The 22,209-nt window shown below is 43.9% G+C and overlaps 2 protein-coding genes across 2 annotated transcripts in view; one reads left to right on the top strand and one right to left on the bottom strand.

Annotated features, from left to right (window-relative positions):
• METTL25 (methyltransferase like 25) overlaps positions 1-22,209 on the bottom strand; it is a 265,950-nt gene that overhangs the window by 203,433 nt on the left and 40,308 nt on the right. The window lies entirely within an intron of this gene.
• The window catches only part of CCDC59 (coiled-coil domain containing 59), a 31,793-nt gene that overhangs the window by 5,403 nt on the left and 4,181 nt on the right, over positions 1-22,209 (top strand). Inside the window, exon 3 of the mRNA XM_029597098.1 lies at positions 5,206-5,305. Coding sequence (XP_029452958.1) covers positions 5,206-5,305 — 100 coding nt within the window. The remainder of the gene's footprint in view (positions 1-5,205; positions 5,306-22,209) is intronic.

The following is a 22,209-nucleotide window of genomic DNA, read 5'->3' on the forward strand; positions in this document are numbered from 1 at the left end:
TAGCCTACACTGACCAATTCCCGAACTCTAACCTGGTTAACATGGACTAAAGGGGCTAGCACAGAGGGCTGCCACATTGCAATGACTGCATTATGTTTTATCAGGGCCATTTTAGAGGGATGGTTTTCTGCATCTCATTAAGCAATCTGTGATTATTTATAATTTTTTATATACCGAATTTTTCATGCGAACATATCAAACCTGCTTACAGTAGGTAACAAATATTCATTGATTAGTCTGTTTTCCTTGCTGGTTTTAATTCCCATTGGTACATAGATCCTTTTGTGCCAGGATTAGAAATATAAACATGTAGACCAGGGGTCAACAACATTTTTAGGCAAAGTGCCAAAAAGGTCAATATTTATTTGTAAAGATGTTGACATGGCTGGGGATCTTCTCTCCTCATCCCTCTGGAAGTAGGGGAAACTGTTATGGCTGGGCCTGGGCCCAGCAGCATCAGATTGTGAATGAGTGCACGGACTGATTCAGTGCATTCTTGCAGGTCCTATAGTGGTGCTGTCCCTACCTGGCTTTCATGTGTGAGGTGGGACCACTAAGCGTAAGGTGACTCATTACATTTGCTCATAGTCTGCCAGCACCACCAGATGTAGGGCCAAATCTAGTGGCTTCCCTTGGGCCACTTCAAGAAGAGAGGGGAGGGGGAGTGAGTGGAAGTTCATGGGATGAAAATGTCTTCATGTGCCCAGATGTGTTGACCACTGAGAGAGGCATTTAAGTAAAATACATTTCAAAGCGACTTTCCCCAAATAATGTATCTTATTTATTTTAAACATTTCTCATTCTGCTCTATCAACATTTCTAGGCAGTTTCCAATAAAAATATCCGGAATAAAACAATTAGATCATCATAAACAATTAGATGTGATAAAACACATTATACAAAACTTTGACATAAATTAAAACAATCCTATATAACCTTAAGATATTAGTTAAAACACTTCCTTTTTCCTACTGGTTATGCCTCTACCTATGGATCCTAGCATCCCTCTGGTTCTGGCCACTATCTTATCACACTATTTCACTATCTTGAGAATATCATGCATGGTTACTTCAAGGTCTTTCTCCTCATTGATGCACATCGAGATCTCAGTGGAGACCTGCACATTTTTTTTTTTTTTTTTAGGAATGTAAAATAGTTACTTAATAAGTAAAACCTTACTTGTAGTTCTTTTTAAGCATTTTAAATTTTCCAGTTCTGCTATGTAGGTCCAGGTATAGGCTCAAGTTGGCCTATGGCTGACTTCTGGGTTCCAGCTTCCTGATGTGCTGTGATTCATCTGCTCTTGGCCAGGTCAGGAAGTGTGTGAGTGGGTTGAAGTAGCTGGAGGGAGTGCATGGTTACGTCTGCCACCTCATCTCCTCAGCCCACCTCCACAGCTGTAGGCCACGTCTCCTCTGCCAGCTGTGATTCACCGGTGCAGGGGTGAGTGATGAATTGTAGTTTGTCTCGGGCTAGCTCTGGGTGAGTCGGTAGGTATTTTGAAGTGGCAAGAGGCACAGGCGGCTGTGGGAATTGTGAGGAGGAGGTCGGCAGAGGAGGTTCTGGGGAGCTGGGGGGGAGACGCTCTAGGGACTGTGGGTCGAGAAGAACGGTTTTTATCGTTTAAATTTCAGTAGTTTAAATGACTTTTTGAATATTTACGTCCTTAATTCAGATCACAAATTCTATTTCAGTGGTATTGTTTAGAATCTGCTGTTTTGCTAAAGGCCACAATAGCTACAAAAAAATAATTTCTGAGTGCACAGCTGCATTTTGTTCAGAATAAGAATGTTATGGGGTTAGTTGTAGAACAGGAAGAAAACTTTAGGCCATCTTTATTTTTAAAAATGTTGGCATACCTGCAGGTTTTTGCAGTCTCCTTCCCGCAACTCATCACTCCAGGAGTAGGCGCAATTGTCATGGCTGGTCCTGGGCCCGGCAGTATCAGGCTGTGAATGAGCGCAAGCATTGATCCTTTGTTTTGGTCAGAATAAGATGTTGCGTGGGTTAGTTACAACAGAAACAGGAGAAAAAATCAAAAGGATATAATGGTAATCCAAAATGAGGTAAAGAAGTCTGAGGAGAGGATTAAAAACCTGGAGGAAGTTGGAAAAAAGAATATGGAATTCCAAATTGCAGTAGTTAAAGATAGAGAAAGCTTATCTAGGAGATTAGAGAACTTTGAAAATAATATAAAACGTCTAAATTTGCGCATGCTCAACTTCCCGCGGGTAGTTGGTCAGGTGCCTGTGGAGACGTTAAAGTGTTTTTTGAGAGAAGTATTATCGTTTTCCGAAGAGGAATTACCGTATATAAGTATGTGTTATTTTTTGCCGAAGAAAAATGATAATTTAAATACATTAGAACAACCTTTTCAAGGAAATCTCACAAATTTCCTAGAGAATTCTAGTGAACAGATCATAGACAGGGGAATATTACTTGTATCTTTTGTAAATCATGTTGATTTAAATAAAGTAATGAAGAAATATTTTTCCAAATACTCAATTTCCTTTTATGAAAATACAGTTAAGATTTTCCCTGATCTATCTTTCTCAACTCAGTTAAAGAGAAAAGGTTTTTTGACCCTCCGACAGGAAACTTTGTCTTTGGGCTATTCATTTAACCTAAGATTTCCCTGCAAATGTTTGATAAAAAAAGAACAGGACATGTTCCTGTTCTTTTTGCCAGAACAATTAAAACTTTTTCTGGAACAGAAAAAGTTACCTACATCCTCTCCAATACCAGGTGAATAAAAATAAAAGAGAGATGAAGATTAACTATGAAATGTAAATGAAATAGTTTCCTATGTTTTCTCCCCTTGATTTAATTGGCCTCTGAATTTAAGGTTGATAGAAAAACAGTTATTATCTTGATTTGGAATTGTATGAAAATGATTTTGAAAATTATTTTGAAGGTATCATTTATGTTGAATGTATAGTTATGTTGTATTAATTTACTGAAAAATCAATAAAAATATAAATTACAAAGAAACAGGAGAAATTAGTGGGAAAAAATGACATTTTTCCAAATAAATGTAATTTTTGTTCTTGTAACAAACTAATGCATTCCTGGGAAAAATAAAATTGAAAATGAAGGTCCCTAAGTATGAAAAAATATTGGGCCCGATATTCAGCTGGCAGATTGTTTGATAAGTAGGACCTATCTGGCTATCTTTTAGCCGGTCAATTTCAGGTGGGCAGTGGGTGGATCAGGGCACTGCTACATAGCCGGATAAGTTATCTGGCTATGTAGCGATCTTCAGCCTTCCACCTAAGTTAGACCTGCTCAATATTTGCTTCTGAAAAGTCGCTGTAATTTAATGTTGCGGCAAGAGCAGAGCTACAACAACCTGGGGTTTTCTCTTTCCAAATGGAAAAGTCACAGTAGGTGAAAATCCTACGCTGTTACGTTGCATTTTCTTTTTATCCTGAAAGGCTTTGAACCATGAGACCAAGAATAACCGTTTTCCTATTTTCCCTTGACTGGCAGTGCTTTGCCAGCGCTTGTACAGAATTCAGGCTTCTGGGGGGGCAGGTCCACCTTTTGATTTATTTATTTATTTTGTATGTTTTATGTTTTGGATTATAGTTAGTGTGGTCACATGTATTCTGAAAGATGAGGCAGAGAGCCCAAGTAATAGTGCTTTTCAGTCAGTAATTACCTTCCTGACTTGAGAAGAGCTTTCTGTCTTTGCTCTTGTCTTCTAAGGACAGTTGAGCCACTTGCAGCAATTATAACCAGCCCATCATGTGCTCGTTGCAGTGTTCTGGGTTATTTTCTGCTCTGTTAGAGCATGATTAAGACTTCCGAGTTGCTGTTGAGAGTAATCTATAAGCAATTGGCAACTTGTTCTCTTCATGAAGGACATCCCTGAAGATGAGCAAGTGCTTTTGTCATCAGTTTTTAAGGGGGGGGGGTGTTGGTTAAAATATAGGAAACATTTTTTCTATAGAGTAACTACTGCTTTAAGTGGTTAATGAACAGAGACTGTGTCCAAGTTTTGTGTCTGATTGTCTGTATTAACCAGTTCATCTGTAGCTGTGGTTGTGAAGAGCGGCTGTATGGGTTCAGTTTGAGCTGGACTAATAGTTGTTAAAATGAACCCCAGGGGGGGCAAAAAAGATTGTTACGATGTCTTCAGAAAACCAATTATTGCACCCGTCTGCCACATGAGGACTGAAATAAAATGATCATCTATTTTCCAGTTTTACAACTTACTGATTGTAGGATGGGTGAAATTAGCATATAAGGACAATAATTATCATATGTCTCTCAAGACTTTCTAAATCTTTTCTCAGATTGATCAGTCATAGCCTGGATCACACCACATGGAGTGTCTCTCACTTATACACCTTGTTTTAGATTTGGTACCTCACCAGCTATAACTTCACTTCTCTGCGACCAGTTATCTAATTTTGATTTTATTTGCTAGAAGAGCCAGAGAACCACACTGCTTGGTGGTTGAGGTTTTCCTGGAAAATAAAGCCACAAGAGCAACACATGTTGGACACACAAAGTTTTGAACTGGGCCCCGTGTTGACACTGAGCATTAATTGTGTCATGCAGCAAATCAGCTGAGTGGTGGAATATTGCTGCTGAGGGACTGTGCTCATAGACTAAATGATTGATTAGAGCCTTTTCCTTTTATTTTTTAATGTTTACAGTAAAGCAGCGCACAATGTAAAAATGTCAACAAATGTATGACCTGTTGCTAGCAGTCTAAGATGGATAGTAGTGTATTTTGGCAAGTATGGGGTCTTCTGGTTTATTTTTGTTCTCTGTTTTCTGCTAATGTTTTGACATTTTGAGCTAACAATTTGAAGAGTGTCAGTACTTTGGCAGAAAGATCAAAGTGCCATTTATTGCACTGGCTTTCTGCTAGTGAGTACAGTTTTTAAAAGTAAATGGCTCTTTAAAGTGATGTTCTGTGTGCATTTTTCTCACTGAGGAATGCTAAGTTATGATGGTTTGGTTTAATGTGCAGTTCTATTCATACTTAACAAGCAGGGTTGACAATAGAGAGCTTGGAGTTGATAGCCTCTGAATTAGAGACATTCTTTACTAGCATAGTGTTACGCAAAAGTGATGAATAAATGGCATATATTAGACCCATCACAGAATTACAAATTGTGCACTGGCGAGCATGCTATTATTTTTTTTGTAATGGCTAAAATATACTTTTTTTTTTTTTTTTTTTTTTAACAGAACTAAAGTGATCCACAAGGCGTTTAAGAGGAAAACCTCAAATGAAAAGGCAAAAGAAGAATATGAAAAAGTACAGACAGCGCGTACCAAGCAGAGAGAGGTAACTGCAAAGAAATTGCAGTTTGTTTTTTTAATGCCTTTAGTTTTTGAAAGGTTGGAAGTAATGGCATTTGATAGATGTAAAAGGCCGGTGTAGTTGTTGGAAAACTTTAATGTAGGCTGCAGAGTACAGTATTTTCCTAGCATCCTTGCTGTACCACATTGTGGAAGATGCCAATTCAGCTCTTGCACATTCCCTTTTACATAGAAGTGGAAACTTGGAAGATGGCAGATAAAGATCATTTGGTCCGTCCACTTATGCTCTTTTGTGAAAAAGAAAAGGGGGGAGGTGTTTTAGTGTTTATGTATAGGGCTAGCAGGACCTACATTTTTAAGTGTCAGCTTATTTGTTTGTTAAGTCACTCAGACAAAATTTAGGATATCTATTTATTTATTTATTTATTTAAGTTTTTTTTATATACCAACATTCAAGACAGTAGTCCCATCATGCTGGTTCACAAGAAACAGGGGTGCAATAAACTTTACAATTTGAACAATGGTGCAGAAAAGCAGTTACATGTAACAGGGAATCAATAACTAGGAGTAAGAAGGAAAATGAAGATCAAATAATTATATATATATATATATATATAATAACATTATAAGAGGTGGCTATTAATGCTATTACTAGCGAAGAATGTTGATTGGCTATTAATGCTATTACTAGCGAAGAATGTTGATTGGAGGAGGTTAAGTAATGTTGGAGTTAGGAAAGGCCTGAGTGAACAGCCACGTCTTGAGTCTTTTCTTGAATGTTGAGATGCTGGGTTCCATTCTAAGATCCGGGGGAATGGCGTTCCATAAAGTTGGACCAGCTGTGGAGAAGGCCCGATCTCTAAGCGTGATGTGTCTGGTAGTTTTGGCTGGAGGTACTTGAAGAGATCCTTTGTAAGCATCTCTTGTCGGTCTTGTTGAGTAGTGTAATCGGAGGGGGATATGGAGATCGATTGGGGCTAATTGATGGATGTTTTTGAAAATGGTGAGAATGGTCTTGTAGATTATTCTGAAGTGGATAGGCAGCCAGTGGAGGCCCATCAGGATAGGGGTTATGTGTTCTCTTCTCCTGGTGTTAGTGAGTATACGGGCGGAGGCATTTTGGACCATTTGCAATGGTTTGGTGTGTGAAGAAGGGAGACCAAGCATGATGGAGTTACAATAGTCCAGCTTTGCGAAAATGATTGATTGTAGAATCGTTCTGAAGTCATGTGTGTGGAAGAGAGGCCGTATTCTTTTCAGCACTTGGAGCTTATAAAAGCAGTCTCTGGTGGTTTTGTTGATGTTCGCTTTCAGGTTTAGGTGATTGTCAATTAGAACTCCTAGGTCTCTCACTTGTGTAGTATTTGATAAGGCTGGATGAGTGGGTGTGAGGGAGCTGTTTTCTGGTGTGATGAGTAGAAGTTCCGTTTTTGAAGAATTTAGTATAAGGTTGAGACTTGTGAGAAGCTGTTTGATATTTTGGAGGCAGGTTTCCCAGTGAGACAGTGTTTTTGCGAGTGACTCCTTGATGGGGATCAGGACCTGAATATCGTCAGCGTAGAGGAAGTGTTTGAGATTGAGGTCAGTGAGAAGTTTACATAAAGGTAACAGATAAATGTTAAACAAGGTAGGAGACAGGGATGAGCCCTGAGGGACTCCTACTGACGCAGGGTGAAGAGAGGATTCTTTATTATGAATCTTAACCTTATATCCTCTGTTGCTGAGGAAGGTTCTAAACCAAGATAGGGCGGTGCCCGAGATACCTATGGCTGTTAGTTGGTTGATGAGAAGAGAGTGATTGACCGTGTCAAATGCAGACGAAAGGTCGAGTAGGATCAGAAGGAAGGATTGTCCTTTGTCTAAGCCTAGGATGATGTGGTCGGTCATAGAGATGAGAAGGGCTTCCGTGCTTAAGGTTTTACGGAATCCGTATTGTGATGGGAAAAGTAGGTTATTGTCTTCAAGGTAGTTTGAGAGTCGGGAGTTTACCAATTTTTCCATTATCTTGGCTATGAAGGGGAGGTTGGCTATAGGTCTAAAGTTGTTAGGATCGTTTGGGTCCAGATTTGGTTTTTTGAGAAGGGGTTTGAGTGAGGCTAGTTTGAGGTTGTCCGGGTAGAGTCCTTGAGTGAGGGAGCAATTTATGATATCTGCCAGTGTTTTGGCGATAGAATCTGGAATTGATAGTAGTAGTTTAGCTGGGATGTGATCTGAAGGGTGGGAGGAAGGTTTCATTTTCCTTAGAATTCCTTGGATCTCCATGGATGAAGTTGTGTCAAGTTCTTCTAATTGAGTGTAGTTGATTGAGGGTTGACGAGTGGTTAGTGGAACAGTATGGTTAGTGGGGAGCTGAGATAGAAGAGTGTTGATTTTGTTGCTGAAGAATAGAGCTAATTCTTCCGCTTTCGATTGAGCTTGGTCATGTGGAATCTCTGGTTGGTTTAATTGTGTGAGGTTGGCTACATAGCTGAAGAGGGCTTTGGCATCGAATACCAGGTCGTGTATCTTCGAGGCGTAATAGTCCCTCTTGGATCTTAGGGTGCTTGATTTGTATTGGTGCAGAGATGATTTGTAGATTGAAAGGGTGTTGGTTCCTGGGTTTTTGCGCCATTTAGCCTCATTTTGTCTTAGTTGGAGTTTGAGCTTTCTTAGTTCTGAGGAGAACCAGGGCTGTCTTTTGGAGGAATTCTGGTGTGGTTTTTTTGTAATTGAAGGGCATAGCTTGTTAGCTATAGTTTCGGTGATTGTGTTCCATGATCGAAGTGCTGAGTTCGGATCTGTAAGGTCCAGTTGGTGGAGTTGAGGTGATAGGTGATTATTGAGGTCTTCTGGGGAGCAAGTTTTCCTGTATGTGAAGGAGGGCGAAGGAATGCAAGCCGGGCTAGTATCTTTTATAGAGAATGAAGTTGTTATGAGGTAGTGGTCTGACCACGGGACCTTTGTGCAATCTGGGATAGATACGGGATTGATTGCAGCGTTAACGAAGATCAGGTCTAACGTGTGGCCGGCTTTGTGGGTAGGTTTGTTAACTAATTGAGTGAAGCCTAGTGCTGAGAAGGCTGTGAGAAGTGATTCACAGTTAGGTGATGGGGTAGGGTTATCTACGTGCATGTTGAAATCACCTAGTATGATAGCTGGCGAGTCAAAGTTGATGAGGGAAGAAGTTAATTCTACCAGGGGTGAAGCATCTGATTCCAGGAGTCCTGGGGGAGCATATACGAGAAGGATTTGGAGCTTGTCTGAGGTGAAAGGCCGAATTCAAGTTTTGCATTGGAATTGGATTGCTGTAGAGAGAATCTGAGGTCCTTTTTAGTTGCTAAAAGAATACCTCCTCCCTTTTTTTTATGACGAGGTAGCGAGAAGAAGTCGTAAGCCTCTGTAGGTAATTGATTAATTATTGCTGTGTCTGAAGGTTTTAACCACGTTTCAGTGATTGCACAAATCTCCGGTTTCACGTCGATGAGGTAGTCGTTTAAGATTACAGACTTTTTCGTTAGAGATTGAGCATTGAAAAGGCTTAAAGAGAAGAGGGTGAGGCCTAGCAGTTGTGAGGTAGGAGTGATCGAAATTGAAGAGAGGGATTTAAGGTTGTGTTGTTGGGCATGTCGGAAAGAAATTCTTTTAGGTGGAGTATTATGTTGGAGAATTGGAATTGTGAAAAATGGGGCCATTTGTAAGAACTAAGTTGCGAGATTAGAAGGATAATGAGAGGGGCTATGTGAAAGATTGAGGCTTGTCTGTGCAGGTTTGATGAATGCTGGAGGCTTGCAGGCGATGCTGGATGAATGCTGGAAGTTTGCAGATGAATGCTGGAAGCTTGCAGATGAATGCTGGGAGCTTGCAGGCGATGCTGGATGAATGCTGGAAGTTTGCAGATGAATGCTGGAAGCTTGCAGATGAGACTGGATAAATGCTGGAAGCATGCAGATGAGACTGGATGAATGCTAGAAGCTTGCAGGTGAATGCTGGAAGCTTGAAGCTTGCAGATGAGACTGGATGAATGCTGGAAGCTTGCAGATAAGACTGGATGAATGCTGGAAGCTTGCAGATGAGACTGGATGAATGCTGGAAGCTTGCAGATGAATGCTGGAAGCTTGCAGATGAGACTGGGTGAATGCTGGAAGCTTGCAGATGAATGCTGGAAGCTTGCAGATGAGACTGGATGAATGCTGGAAGCTTGCAGATGAATGCTGGAAGCTTGCAGATGAGACTGGATGAATGCTGGAAGCTTGTTTAATGCTGTGGGACAGTTTGTTAGTAGAGGATTGCATGGGAGTTTCATGTGTTGAGTGTTGGAAGGAGGGAGAGGGATGGTTCGGTAGTTTAGGGATGAGGGGGATTGTGGGGAGGTCAAAGAATAATGAGTTACTTACGAGGCAGAGGTACAAAAGGGGAGTACACAAAGGGAGTGCACTAAGGAGCGCACAAAGGAGCAGGCTCCTTTGTTGTGCTCCTTAGGCGCGCGACGCTAGGCGCGCGGCGCCTGGGTGTCTCTCAATTTAAATTTATAGTCTGATCAGGGCTGTCCCCTAATTGGCTGTACGTGTTCGGCGTATCCCTCGGAGGCGGAAAAAGGTCCGGGCAGAAGAGGTTCGGGCAAAAGAGGCAGGGATTCGGCGCGGCTGGGGATTTAAAGGCCCTCGGTGCCGGTCTCGATTGGCTGCAGGTAGGTTGCTGGAGGCGGGCCTTGCTTGCCGATTCTGGGCGGAGGGAACGGCGTCTGGACGGCGCGGCAGGCCTCGTGGTCGCCCACGGACCCAGCGGGGGGAAGGGAGAGGTTAGCTGGCCTAAGGGTTGTTCTCATTCTATGCTCATGGGGGAAATCCTTACTAAAAAGCAACTACATTTAGAGTGTACTGTGTACTACTAAGCCCCTGTATACACTGTAGAGCCATGCAGTTTTTACTCCTACTAGGTCATAAATCAGTGTATAGGAAGGAAAGAAATTAAATGTTATTTAATTTATGTAAAGCAGCAATAAATCAGCACCAAAAGCTTGCATACTGCAGCCCCTCCCCTAAGGCTAAAGCCTTGACCTCTTGGGTTGATTGCATGGATGTATTTGTTTTACAAAACCCTTTTGAGTGATTGTCTTTTAAGGAAGATCTTGAGAAACCTTTTTTTTTCTTCTTGAGTGTCATATTTATGTCCTTGTGCTACCATGTTTTGAGAGTCTGTACAGAACGGTTGTCCACAGTGCTGTTCGGTACTTACCAAAGCTAAATGTTTCTGGTGAAGAAGGAAGTGTTTTCTGAGCATAACTAGGTGGTTTTTACAAGGAAAATTTTTGTTGATAGGCAGGCTAAATTAGCTACTACATGTTTGGTGATAATCTGTGGCAGTGAGCAAACTTGTCTCCAAGTTAGTAGAACTTTGAGCTCTACTGAGCATGTGCGGGAGTTTCCGCATGGGAATTTTTTTGTCCTGCCACACTACAAATGGTAACCTCTGTCTCCCCTACAATCTTTCTTTAGAAATCCTAAAATCATCTATTTGTTATATTTTTACTTTAGTTTCTTTTTCTAAAGTTGCTGGACTGCCTTTTTCAGTTCTACCCAAAAAAAAAACAAAAAACAGCTTGACGACAAAGTGTGGCTTTCTCTTCTACCATGTCTGAGCAGAAGAAATCAACCATGGTGAGTGGTTTTAAGAGTTATTTCTTTGGGAAGGTTGTGTCCTTCACTGGTGGCCATGAATTGTGTTCTTGATGCCCCGGGCCGGATCCTGAGTAGAATTGCTATGCCTGTGGATTGATTTTTCCCTGCAGTCGCAAAGATCCCGGATCCTTAAAATTGAGGAACTGTGTAAATCTCTGCAGAGTCACAATAGGTCCTCGTCCCTCAGTGCAGCTTTATCTGCAACAGCAGGAGTTTGTCCAGAAAACGCTCAGGCTGAAGCTACGAGGTTAAGTTCCGCTAGCCACCATGCATCGAAGGCAAAATGACATCAATCACTGAAACCATCATAGCCTGCAAAGAAACATAAGCATTCTAAGTGAGGTGCACTGTGTCACTGGTGCTGTTGACGTGACCATCACTGTCGCTGTCAGTGCCAACAGCATTGGCGACATGCGATGCATCAACTTGCCCAATTCGACTTCCATCGATGCCAGTAGCACATCAAGGCACTCAACATGCAAAACTCCGATGCACAGTGCTCCGATGCGTCACAAGCCTGTGGCCTCCATACATGATCCTGTGAAATCCCACGGCACATCTCCTGTGCAACTGAAGCAATATCGCTGACCTGCACTGGATTCTTCCATGGGCGACTCCAAAGACCTGTCAAAGCATGCCAAGGCATCCAAACATTCTATCCCATCAAAGCAGTCGATGCATCTACCTCTGACTTCAGTTTATCAATCTGACTGCACAACTCTATTTAGTCTATCCTATTTCAGCAGGAGAACAGGTCTGGTTGCTTCTCCCTATTCACCCTCTTCATCAGTAGAGTCATGGGTAAGTGACCATAAACCTTTAGGCTCCGATAAAGACTCTAAGGCATACTCTGATTTTCTTCCAGATCTTTCAAACCATACCTCACCACCAGAGGATCTGACCTATTCTAAATTTGTGGAAAAGATGGTTACTGCAAAGACGTGGACCCTTGATCTGAACTCCTCCTCGGACTTCTTCAAATATTGGATACTCCAACCGAACCAGCATCCCTTCCAGTTCACAACATTCTCAATACACTACAGATGAGACCGTAAGAAGCTCTTATTTCAGTCATGCCAACCACCAGGCAGTTAGACCTCAAATTCAGAATCCCAAAAATCAACAAGCTTTTGCGTCATAATTGAATCTGCTATGAAGAAGGCAAAGAAAACACTTATTTACTTTTTTTTTTTTAATTTATATTTTGCTTTTTGACACTTCAGAGCTGTTTACATTCAGGTACTGTAGGTATTTCCTTATCTGAGACAATAGAGAGTAAATAACTTGACCCAAGGTCTCAAGGAGTGGCAGTGGGATTTGAACCCTGGTTTTCCTGGCTCAAAGCCTGCTGCTCTAGTCACTAGGCTCCTACTCCTACATTCACTCAATCTCTCTTTTAGGGAAGGACCACAAAAAAAAACAAAAACTTGGCAAGAAGATTTTTCAAAGTGCAGTGCTCTCTGCTTGCATTACCATTCATCAATTCTATATCGTGCATTAAATCCATGACTGCATTCATAAGTTGAACCTTTCTTACCTGCCATGGAGCAACACAATTACTTTGCACAACTGCTCCCAGACATGGAAGAGGACATCTGCTGTCTTCGATCAGTATATGAATCCTTTGATTCCATTTCTTGTGTTTCATCTGCTCCATTGAGGCTAGTATTATGGTGTGGCTTCAAGTGAGTAACATTCATGAGAAACTAGCAGACCTTCACTGCTTACCTGACAATATTGTCAGTGAAAAGTTTTGAGATTAAGGACCAGAACGTAGTAGTGCAATCATTCTTGACAACTCCTGAACAGCTCTCCACAGCATGGCGTCACTTTTTCTCTATACAAGGGACCATATTTCCACAGGAGGCCTTTCAGTCTACTGCCCCTTCCGGCCCTACATCAGTAGCCACATCCAGCCAGGCCTCATCAAAGAGAGCGCCAGCAACAGAAACCTACACAACAAGTTCCACCCAGACCAGGACCTAGTTTTTGATCTCTCCAATGTTTCCAATTCTCCCACTAGGGGGAAGAATCCAACATTTAGTAGAGTGACATCAGATCACCAAGGACTCCTGTGTCCTTAAAATTGTGCAGTGTGGGCACTGGTTGTTTCTCTCAACCTCCATCTCTCTCGCATTCTTCAGCACTCCATCCGGATCTATCACATGTACCTCAGCTTCATTGAAGTCCGATCGCTTGTCCAGTAACTAGTGATAGAACCAGTTCTAGCATCTCAACATGCTCTGGTCTTCTATTCCTGATACTTCCTTATCCCCCAAGAAAATGAGGAGACTGCGGCCCATTCTAGACTTGAGACACATGGACAAATATATACTCTGAATTTATTTATCTGATTTTTATATTCCACTTTTTGGTACTTCAGATGAAATTCAAAATGAACTCTCTCAGCATGATCTTAGCTTATATAAAGAAGGACAAATGGATGTGTGCCTTGCATCTAAAGGATGCATACGCTCACATACCCATCCACCCTTTGCATTGGCACTCCCTTCGCTTCCAGATGGAGTCTTCCCACTACAGTACAAAGTACTCCTCGTTTTGGCCTCTCATCAGCCATGATGGTATTCACGAAATGCCTCGCAGTAGTGAAAGCTCATCTTCATCACCAAGGAATACAAGTCTTCCTGTATCTGAACAATTGGCTTATCACAGTGAAATCAAATGAAGTACTGTGTTCTCTGAGCTCAACCATAGCTCTTCTACAGCTCTTAGGTTTTCTGATCTTCAAGAAATCCACCATGGAGCCCACTCAATCTCAAATTCATCAGAGCCTTCATAAACTTGATACAGGAAAGAGCATTCCTACCTCCCGACCGAGTGAATGTCATGATGTCGCTCATCCGCAAACTATTCTCTTCTCCTTTCTTGCTGTAAGATGACTCCTAGTGTTTTTACATTTACATTTTACATTTATTCAGAATTTGTGAATGGCCTAACTCTAAAAGGCCTAAGTGATGTATAAGACAACATTCATAAAACAATTCCAACGTATCATAAAAGGCAATTGACAAGTAAATCATAAAATAATAATAAAATCAAATTTAAACATCATAAAACAAAAACAGTATAAAGGGGCAATAAATAATAAAATAATTCTAGCATATCATAAAAGGCAAATAAATCGTAACATAATAAAATCAGGTAAAACTTCATAAAACGAAGACAGTATTGGGAGCAGTAAATAATAAATAAAGACTGCTGACCAGTCTTCACATCGCTACCTCCAGTAGGTCTACATGCCCAGCTAACATAGCCTCTGTTGTCGTCCATGCAGATCGTGACGACTGCAATGAGAGTTGCAATGGTGGTTATACCCAAGAGTTCTCAAAAAAGGAGCCCCTCGTTAATCACTCCCCTACAAAGTAGTTCTTGTAACAGATGCCTCTGGCAAACTGTGAGGAGCACATACCCTAATTGTTTGAACACAGGCCTCTGAGCCTCAAGAGAGCTGCAATCAGATCAGCCTTCTAGAGTTGAGTGCAAACAGATTTGCTCTGTCAACCTTTGAGCATTCTAATTCAAACCAACAGCCATGTTGCCAAGTTTTACATCAACAAGCCAGGAGGGACGGGATCATGGCCTCTCTAAGAGGCCCTAAAAATCTGGCACTGGGCAGAGATAAATCAAGCTGTTCTTTAGGCCACTGGGCATGTCCAACACACTGGCAGATCGAATAAGGTTCATCAATTGAGAGTCATGGTTGCCTCCTTTGAGCATTTTTTAAGAAGTACCTATTGGAGATATCTGCCAAGCTGCAACTTTGTTTTTTTGTTCATACCATTGTGTCCCATTACTGTCTTGGTAACCTCTCAAAGACTGACAGTTATTGCAAAGTCTGATCCCACTGTAGTCCACTCTCCGCTGTGAGGTCTGGGATGCTTACTAAGTAAACGCTTTACTGCAACCCTTAGCTTGGGACTTCCCACAAGTAATAGCTAATTCAGCCTGTTTATTGATGGGAAAAGCAAGTTTGCTTACAATAAATGGTGTTTTTCATACTTAGCAGGATGAATTAGCCATGGAATACCCACCCACCTCCCTGGAGAGCAATAGACTACATAGCTAGATTAGCTGTGGTATGGACTGAGGAGATTCACAAGGCAACACCTGTTTGGGAAGTCCTTCACATGCTCAGTAGAACTCAAAGTTCTACTAACTTGAAGAGACAAGTCCATTCTGTGCTGCTGGATGGTGTCGCCCACATGCAGTTTATTTAACATTTATTTATTTAACAGTTTTTCTATACCGGTATTCATGTGAAACATCATATCGGTTTATATCAAACAAAAGATAGAAATTACATCGAACAGGAGGGGGAAAACTGGGGTAGGGAGGGAAAACTAGAGGAGAACAGACAGAAAGAGGTTAACGGAAAACTGGGAGAGCAACAACAAAAGGCGATAAAAATTCAACATTGCATAAATAGTTAAAAATAGGTATCTGAGAGAGCGTTGAGAAGGGGTGGAAGGGGACGGGGGGGTGGGGGGATAAGGTAGGATTCGAGGCAGGTTGAGGGAGATGTAAGGCAGGAGGGGTCCTATTCTGGGAAGGCCTGGGTGAATAGCCAGGTCTTTTACTTTTTTTTTTGAAGTTTTTGGGGCAGGGTTCGAGACGGGAGGTATGGAGGTAGTTTGTTCCAACAGGTGGGGCCCGCAATAGATATGGCTCTATCTCTATGCTATCTACAGAAAACAGTGCTTATGGTAAGTAAACTTGCTTTTCAGCAGGCCAAATTGTACATCCCGTGTTGTGTGCCTAGCATCCTCTGAATCTCTCAGTCTTTTGAAAGGCTGCACCCTTGGTAGCATGATAATGCCTTGCAGAAAAAGAGGTTCACCTGACCATGCGATTTGCTGCTGCTGCTGACTTAGTCCAGTAGAAGATCTAGTCCTACAGGATCAAAATATTGTTAAATATTGCTTCAGATAGAATGTGGATATGGGAAGGACGCAATACCAGTCCTCAAATGCCACAAACAGATCTGGCTTTCAGGATATTTACAATGAATATGCATAAAATTTGCATGCAAATATATTTGTAGAAATCTGATAGAGTACAGAAAAGGACTAAATGGTCTCCCAGTGAAAAGAGGTAAGTAGTGAGGTGCTTCAGGGATCTGGACTGGACCTTTATTAATGATCTCGAAAAGGGAAAAAATGAATGAAGTGATGAAACTTGCAGATGACCCAAAAATATTCATAGTAATTAAAACATAAGCATATTGTTAGCAGCTACAGAAGAACCTTGCCAGACTAGGGAGCTAAGTATCTAAATGACAGATGAAATTTAATGTGGATAAATTGAGTGAGACACAAGGGGGGGGGGGGGGAATGATCCAAATTATATAGATTCAATTTGCTGGATCCTGTATTAGGATTTACCACCCAGGAAAAGGATCTTGGAGTCATTGTGGATGATATCTTTGAAATCTTTGGCCAGTGTGTGGCAGCAGCCACAAAAAGCAAATAAATGTTGAATATTTGAAAAGGAATAGAAAACAAAACTGAGAATCATAATGCCCTTTTTATAGATGCATGGTGTGACACCATCTTCAGAATTGTATGTAGTTCTGGTCTCCCCATCTCCAAAATGATATAGAGGAACTAGAAAACGTACAGAGAAGAGCAACAAAAATGATCAAGTGAATGGGACAGTTCCTTTATGAAAGGGTAAACAGGTTAAGTCTCTTCAGCTTGGAGAAGAGATGACTGAGAATGGGATATGATAGTTTTATACAATATGAGTGAAGTGGAACAGATAAATAGGGAGCAGCTGTTTACCCTTTCAAATATACTAGGACTAGGGGATACCTCATGAAACTAACTGGATAGCAGATTCAAACAAATTGTACAAAGTTTTTTTTTGTTTGTTTTTTTTACTTGGCGCACCATCAAGCTGTGGAATTTCTTTTGATGCGGTCAATGCATCTAGCATTGCTAGATTTAAAAGGGGTTTGGACAAGTTCCTAGAAGAAAAGTTCATAAACAATTGTTTGGTAGACCAGAGGAAACCATTCATTATCTCTGGGAGTGAGCCACATGGAATGGATCTGGTGATCTGGATTGTCCACTGTCTGAGACAGGATGCTGGGCTCAATGGACCCCTTATGCAGCATGGCACATCTTATGTTTTTATATGGGTATCCTGAAAATCTGATATGTTTGTGGCAGTCGAGGATTAGTGAGGTCTGCTCCTGTGTGTTTTATTTGGATTGAGAAAAATAGTGCTCTTTAGTGGAACTGCCACCACCACAAAATCTAGTCATTGTGTATTAAAAAATATATAGCACCTTGCTGTTATTGACCACTGCTTAATAGAATCAATGCATTCTTTAATTTTTTTCAATAAACATATTAACACGTCTGTAGCAGATTGAAGGAAAAATAAGACAAGATACCTTTTGTCTTGAATCAATCCCAAATATCATGGGTGAATCAGAAATCTCAGTCCCTTGCCACACAGTATGCCACGTTTTGCTTCTTCTTCCTGAACTGGTACTGTCACGATTTTGGCTGCTAGGCTGCTCCCTAGCCAGTAGGGATTCTCATTGGTCCATGCTCTGCTTCTGCTTTGAAGGCTACATGATGTAGCAAGGGCAGTCCTATATAATCCTGCCTTAGTTATAGGTTGAGGCCTCATCCTCAAGTCATCTTGGCTCTTTGCTTTGGTCATCTTGTGAGTATCTTGCCTAATCTAAGGTTCTTTTTTGCCTATTTACCTTGACTTGCCATTGATACCTATTTGCCTGTGTCTGTGTATACTGTGTCTCTTTCTTGTGGTCCTGTCCTGTCATTGTTTTGTCCTGTTTAGGCCTCAATTTCTGGACCTCCTGCTTTCTTTGGTTTTCCCGATAGCCCTTCTTGCCTGTGGATCTAAATCTCCTGGTGGCCTAACCTGTCTATCTCTTGTCTTGTCCTTGCTCGGGTTGGGTCTCCCAGTGGCCCTTCCCGCCTGTGTGTACCATGTCTTGTCTTACTGTGTTCCCGGTGTAGCCTGTTTAGACTTTCTTGTCTTGTTCTGTCCTGTGTTCTTGCCAGTGGCCCTCCAATGTAATGTCTAGGTCTCCCGGTGGCCTAGCCTTTTCTGTGCCTTGTTCCTGCCTTGTCTAGGTTTCCCTATGGCCTATCTTGCCTGTGTGTTCCCTGTCTTGCCCTAGTCTTGTCCAGACCTTCCGGTGGCCTACCTAGCCTGTCCATACCATGCCTTGCATCCTTCTTCCAGTTTTGCCATTGTTCCTGCCTTTGTGGTTTACCTTGTTCCTGCCTGTATGTTCCTAGTCTTGCCCCCCTACCACTCCTGTCTGTCCTGCTTTACTTTGCCTTGCCTTCCCAGTCAGCCTTCCTTGGACTGATCTTCATTGCTGACTTAGACTGGCTCTGGCCCTTGCCTCTGATCTTCGCCTGCCCTGACCACTGCTTGGTTTCTGACTTTGCGTGCCCTGACTGCCCTGCCATTCACCTTGTCAGAAAAGTCCTGTCGGCCACGCGAACCTGCAGGCCCAGCTCAAAGAGAAAGGTGGCTGGATAGGTGGAAGTCTCTGCCCTGCTCTGCACTAGAGCCTCGCCCTGATGTTGACAGGGTATTACTCCTAACCAGCCTTCCCAGCCATGACAGCTGCAAAACTGCAAGTAAACAACTTAAATACAGATTAAACTACGTCGGATATTTGTATGTGCTGTAAACTGCTGCTTTTGATATTGGATCGTCTGTACATACATTTTTATGTTTAAAAGGCAAGCTTAATGATGAGCACCTGCTGTCGGAGATAACCAGAGCTTGCTGTCAGTGCATTTTCCATTATTGTATAAATGCTTAGCATGTGTGACAGTCCCAATGAAATACATTAATGCTCAGCATGGCAAAATCCTGCCTCCTGGTATCCAGGAAATGAGTTTAGGCACTTCTGCAAGTCAGTCTTACAGTTCTTAGGTTGCTAGCATGTTTTCCTTTCCTTTTCTCGTAACATTGCCATATGTAAGCTAAGATGCAGACCAATTATGCTGCCAGCTAGTTTGCCCTTTAAAAGAGAGGCACATCTCCCTGCTTGTAAAGGTAAATGCAGCTTCAGTGTTGTAGTTCAGTATGGTCTCCTACGGACCTTGTTTTAAAATATAAATGTATTCTCTTTCTCTGGAAGGTTCCCTGTACATACCCGGATCAGTCCAGGACAGCTGGGTTTTGCCTCCCCACCAGCAGATGGAGACAGAAGAAGACTTTGTGGACTCTGTCCTATACCCCTGAGGTGCCACCTAGTGTCTGCCAGTATTCTTCTGTCTCCAGCAGATGGTGGAGGTGCAAAGCCTAGTGTCTCTCTGTGGTACTAAGTTAGGGGTTTGTTTGTCTTAGCTTAGTGCTGCCCGTTTTTTTGTGGTTTGTTAGGGATCTGGACAGGTTCCTTTAGTTTAAAAAAAAAACAAAAAGTTAGGAAGTTTTCATCAGGCGGGCAAGTAGTGCAGCGTCTAGCCTCCCAGGGGTTTGTCAGGTCCTGGTGGGACCAACCCCCCTGGTATTCAAGGCTGCAGAGCAGAGGGTTGGGGACCCTATTTCTGCCTTGGCTCGGGGTGATGCCGGGGGTCTCGGCCACTCACCCTCGACCAGCCTGCTGTTTTACCAGGTAAACTTTAAATTTACTAATTTTCTTCAAAACTTGCCTGGAGTTAGGTCTTCCTTTGACCGGGTGTTCAGAGCGAGCTAGTCGGCTGGAAGCGGCGGTTGCGTATAGCGCTGACGCCCTGTATGATCTCCTGAGAGCGTCTGCCCGGACGATGGTCTCAGCGGTTTCGGCCCGCAGGCTCCTATGGCTCAGGCAATGGGCGGCGGATACCTCTTCCAAAGCGCAGCTGAGTTCCTTGCCGTTTAAGGGGAAGCTCCTCTTCAGACAACAGTTGGACAATCTGATTAAGTCTCTGGGTGAGAACAAGGTTCACCGGTTGCCGGAGGATAGATACCGGTCGAAAGGTGCTTTTCCTCAGCGGAATCGTTCTCGGGGGAATCGTCGCTTCCGGTCCTCTCGGTCCACCGGGTCATCCTTTCGTCAAAACGCGCCCCGACAGTCTTCTTGGAATCAGTCCTTTTGGGGCCGTCGCCCAGCCAGGGGTGGTGCCCCCCAGGCCCATGGGAGCTCCAAAACTACACAATGAAGTGCGGCCGGCCCACCCTTCCGTTCCAAAGATCGGGGGACGGTTGTCTCTTTTCCGGGAGGCGTGGGTCCAACTGACGTCCGATCAATGGGTCCTAGACATAATAGAGCACGGCTACGCCTTAGATTTTGCACGGCCAGTCAGGGACCATTACATAGTGTCCCCTTGCGCGTACAGCCAGAAGTGCTTGGCGGTACAGGTCACCCTGCAACGCTTGCAAGATCTAGGGGCCATAGTTCCGGTGCCTGCGGGGCAGCTGCGGCGTGGGCGCTACTCCATTTACTTCGTGGTTACAAAAAAGGACGGGTCCTTCCGGCCCATCCTCGATCTGAAGCGCGTAAACCACGCTCTGAAGGTGCCCCGGTTTCGGATGGAAACGCTTCGCTCGGTAATAGTGTCGGTGCACAAAGGGGAGTTCTTGGCTTCTCTGGACCTGTCTGAGGCGTACTTCCACATCCCCATCCGTCCGGACCATCAGAGATACCTGCGGTTTGCAGTCCTGGGGCGCCACTTTCAGTTCTGCGCCCTTCCGTTCGGTCTGGCGATGGCTCCCCGGGTATTCACCAAGGTGGTGGTGGTAGTTGCGGCCGCTTTGCGACGGGAGGGGATCTTGGTCTTGGACGATTGGTTGGTTCGAGCGAAGTCTGAAAGTCTCTGCAGGGACGCGGTTCAACGGGTCCTCTGGAAGTTGGGCTCCTTGGGATGGGTGGTCAACCCCGCGAAGAGCCATCTGGCCCCCTCTCGGGACTTGGTATTCCTCGGGGCTTGTTTCGATACGGTTTCAGGGAAGGTCTTTCTGACAGAGGAAAGAGTTTGGAAACTCAGGCAACAGGTGTCGGAATTCCAATCTCTCTCTCATCCTACGGCCTGGGATTATTTGCAGGTCCTGAGCTTCATGGCCTCGACCATCGATCTCGTACCATGGGCATTTGCACATATGCGTCCTCTTCATTCAGATTTGTTGTCCCTCTGGAAGACTCGCTCGCAGCTTTACAACGCTGTTCTTCCCCTGTCGAGGACGGTGCGTTCCAGTCTGCAGTGGTGGCTTTCTCCGCACAACTTGCGTCAGGGGATGGACCTGGAGACTCCCTGCTGGGCCGTAGTGACCATGGATGCCAGCCTCTCCGGATGGGGAGTGGTTTGTCAGGATACGTCTGTCCAGGGTCAGTGGACCAGGCAGGAGGCCTCCTGGTCGATCAATCGCTTAGAGACCAGAGTGGTTCGCTTAGCGCTTCAGGCCCTCCTACCGTTGGTGGAGGGCAGGTCGGTGAGGGTGCTCTCCGACAATGCGACGACAGTAGCATACATCAATCGTCAGGGCGGCACCAGGTGGCGGCGGAGGCACAGCTTTTGCTCCGCTGGGCGGAGGCACATCTTTACCAGATAGCGGCGTCTCACATTGCCGGTGTGGACAACGTCCAAGCGGATTTTCTCAGTCGCCACCAACTAGACCCCGGAGAGTGGGAACTCTCCGCCTTTCATCGTCTGTGCGACCGGTGGTCCACGCCGGCTATGGATCTGATGGCGACGTACCACAACGCCAAGGCCCCTCTGTTCTTCAGTCGTTGGCGGTAACCGGGGGCGGAGGGGGTGGACGCTCTGGTCCTCCCCTGGCCCAGGAACATTCTCCTGTACATGTTTCCCCCATGGCCGTTGGTGGGCAAAGTCCTGCGCCGCATCGAAAGTCACGCCGGAAAGGTGATTCTAGTGGCCCCGGAGTGGCCAAGGCGTCTGTGGTTCGCGGATCTTCTGGCTCTGGAGTGGACGGTCCACTGAGGTTTCATCCGTCTCCCACGCTACTGTGGCAGGGGCCCGTCTGTTTCACAGAGGCAGATCACTTTTGTCTAGCGGCATGGCTTATGAAAGGCGTCGGTTGAAGAGTAAGGGTTACTCTGATGCGGTGGTGGCCACGCTCTTACGTTCCCGCAAGACTTCTACGTCTATGGCGTATGTCCGAGTCTGGGGAGTCTTTGAGTCCTGGTGTATCAACCACTGTGTACAGCCCGCCAAGGCGTCTATTCCAGAAGTTCTGGATTTCTTACAGGCAGGACTAGCCAAGGGTTTGGCATTCAATTCGCTGCGGGTGCAGGTGGCGGCTCTGGGCAGTTTCA

Source organism: Rhinatrema bivittatum, chromosome 4 (genome assembly GCF_901001135.1).
Source record: "Rhinatrema bivittatum chromosome 4, aRhiBiv1.1, whole genome shotgun sequence".
Taxonomy (NCBI): Eukaryota; Metazoa; Chordata; class Amphibia; order Gymnophiona; family Rhinatrematidae; genus Rhinatrema; species Rhinatrema bivittatum.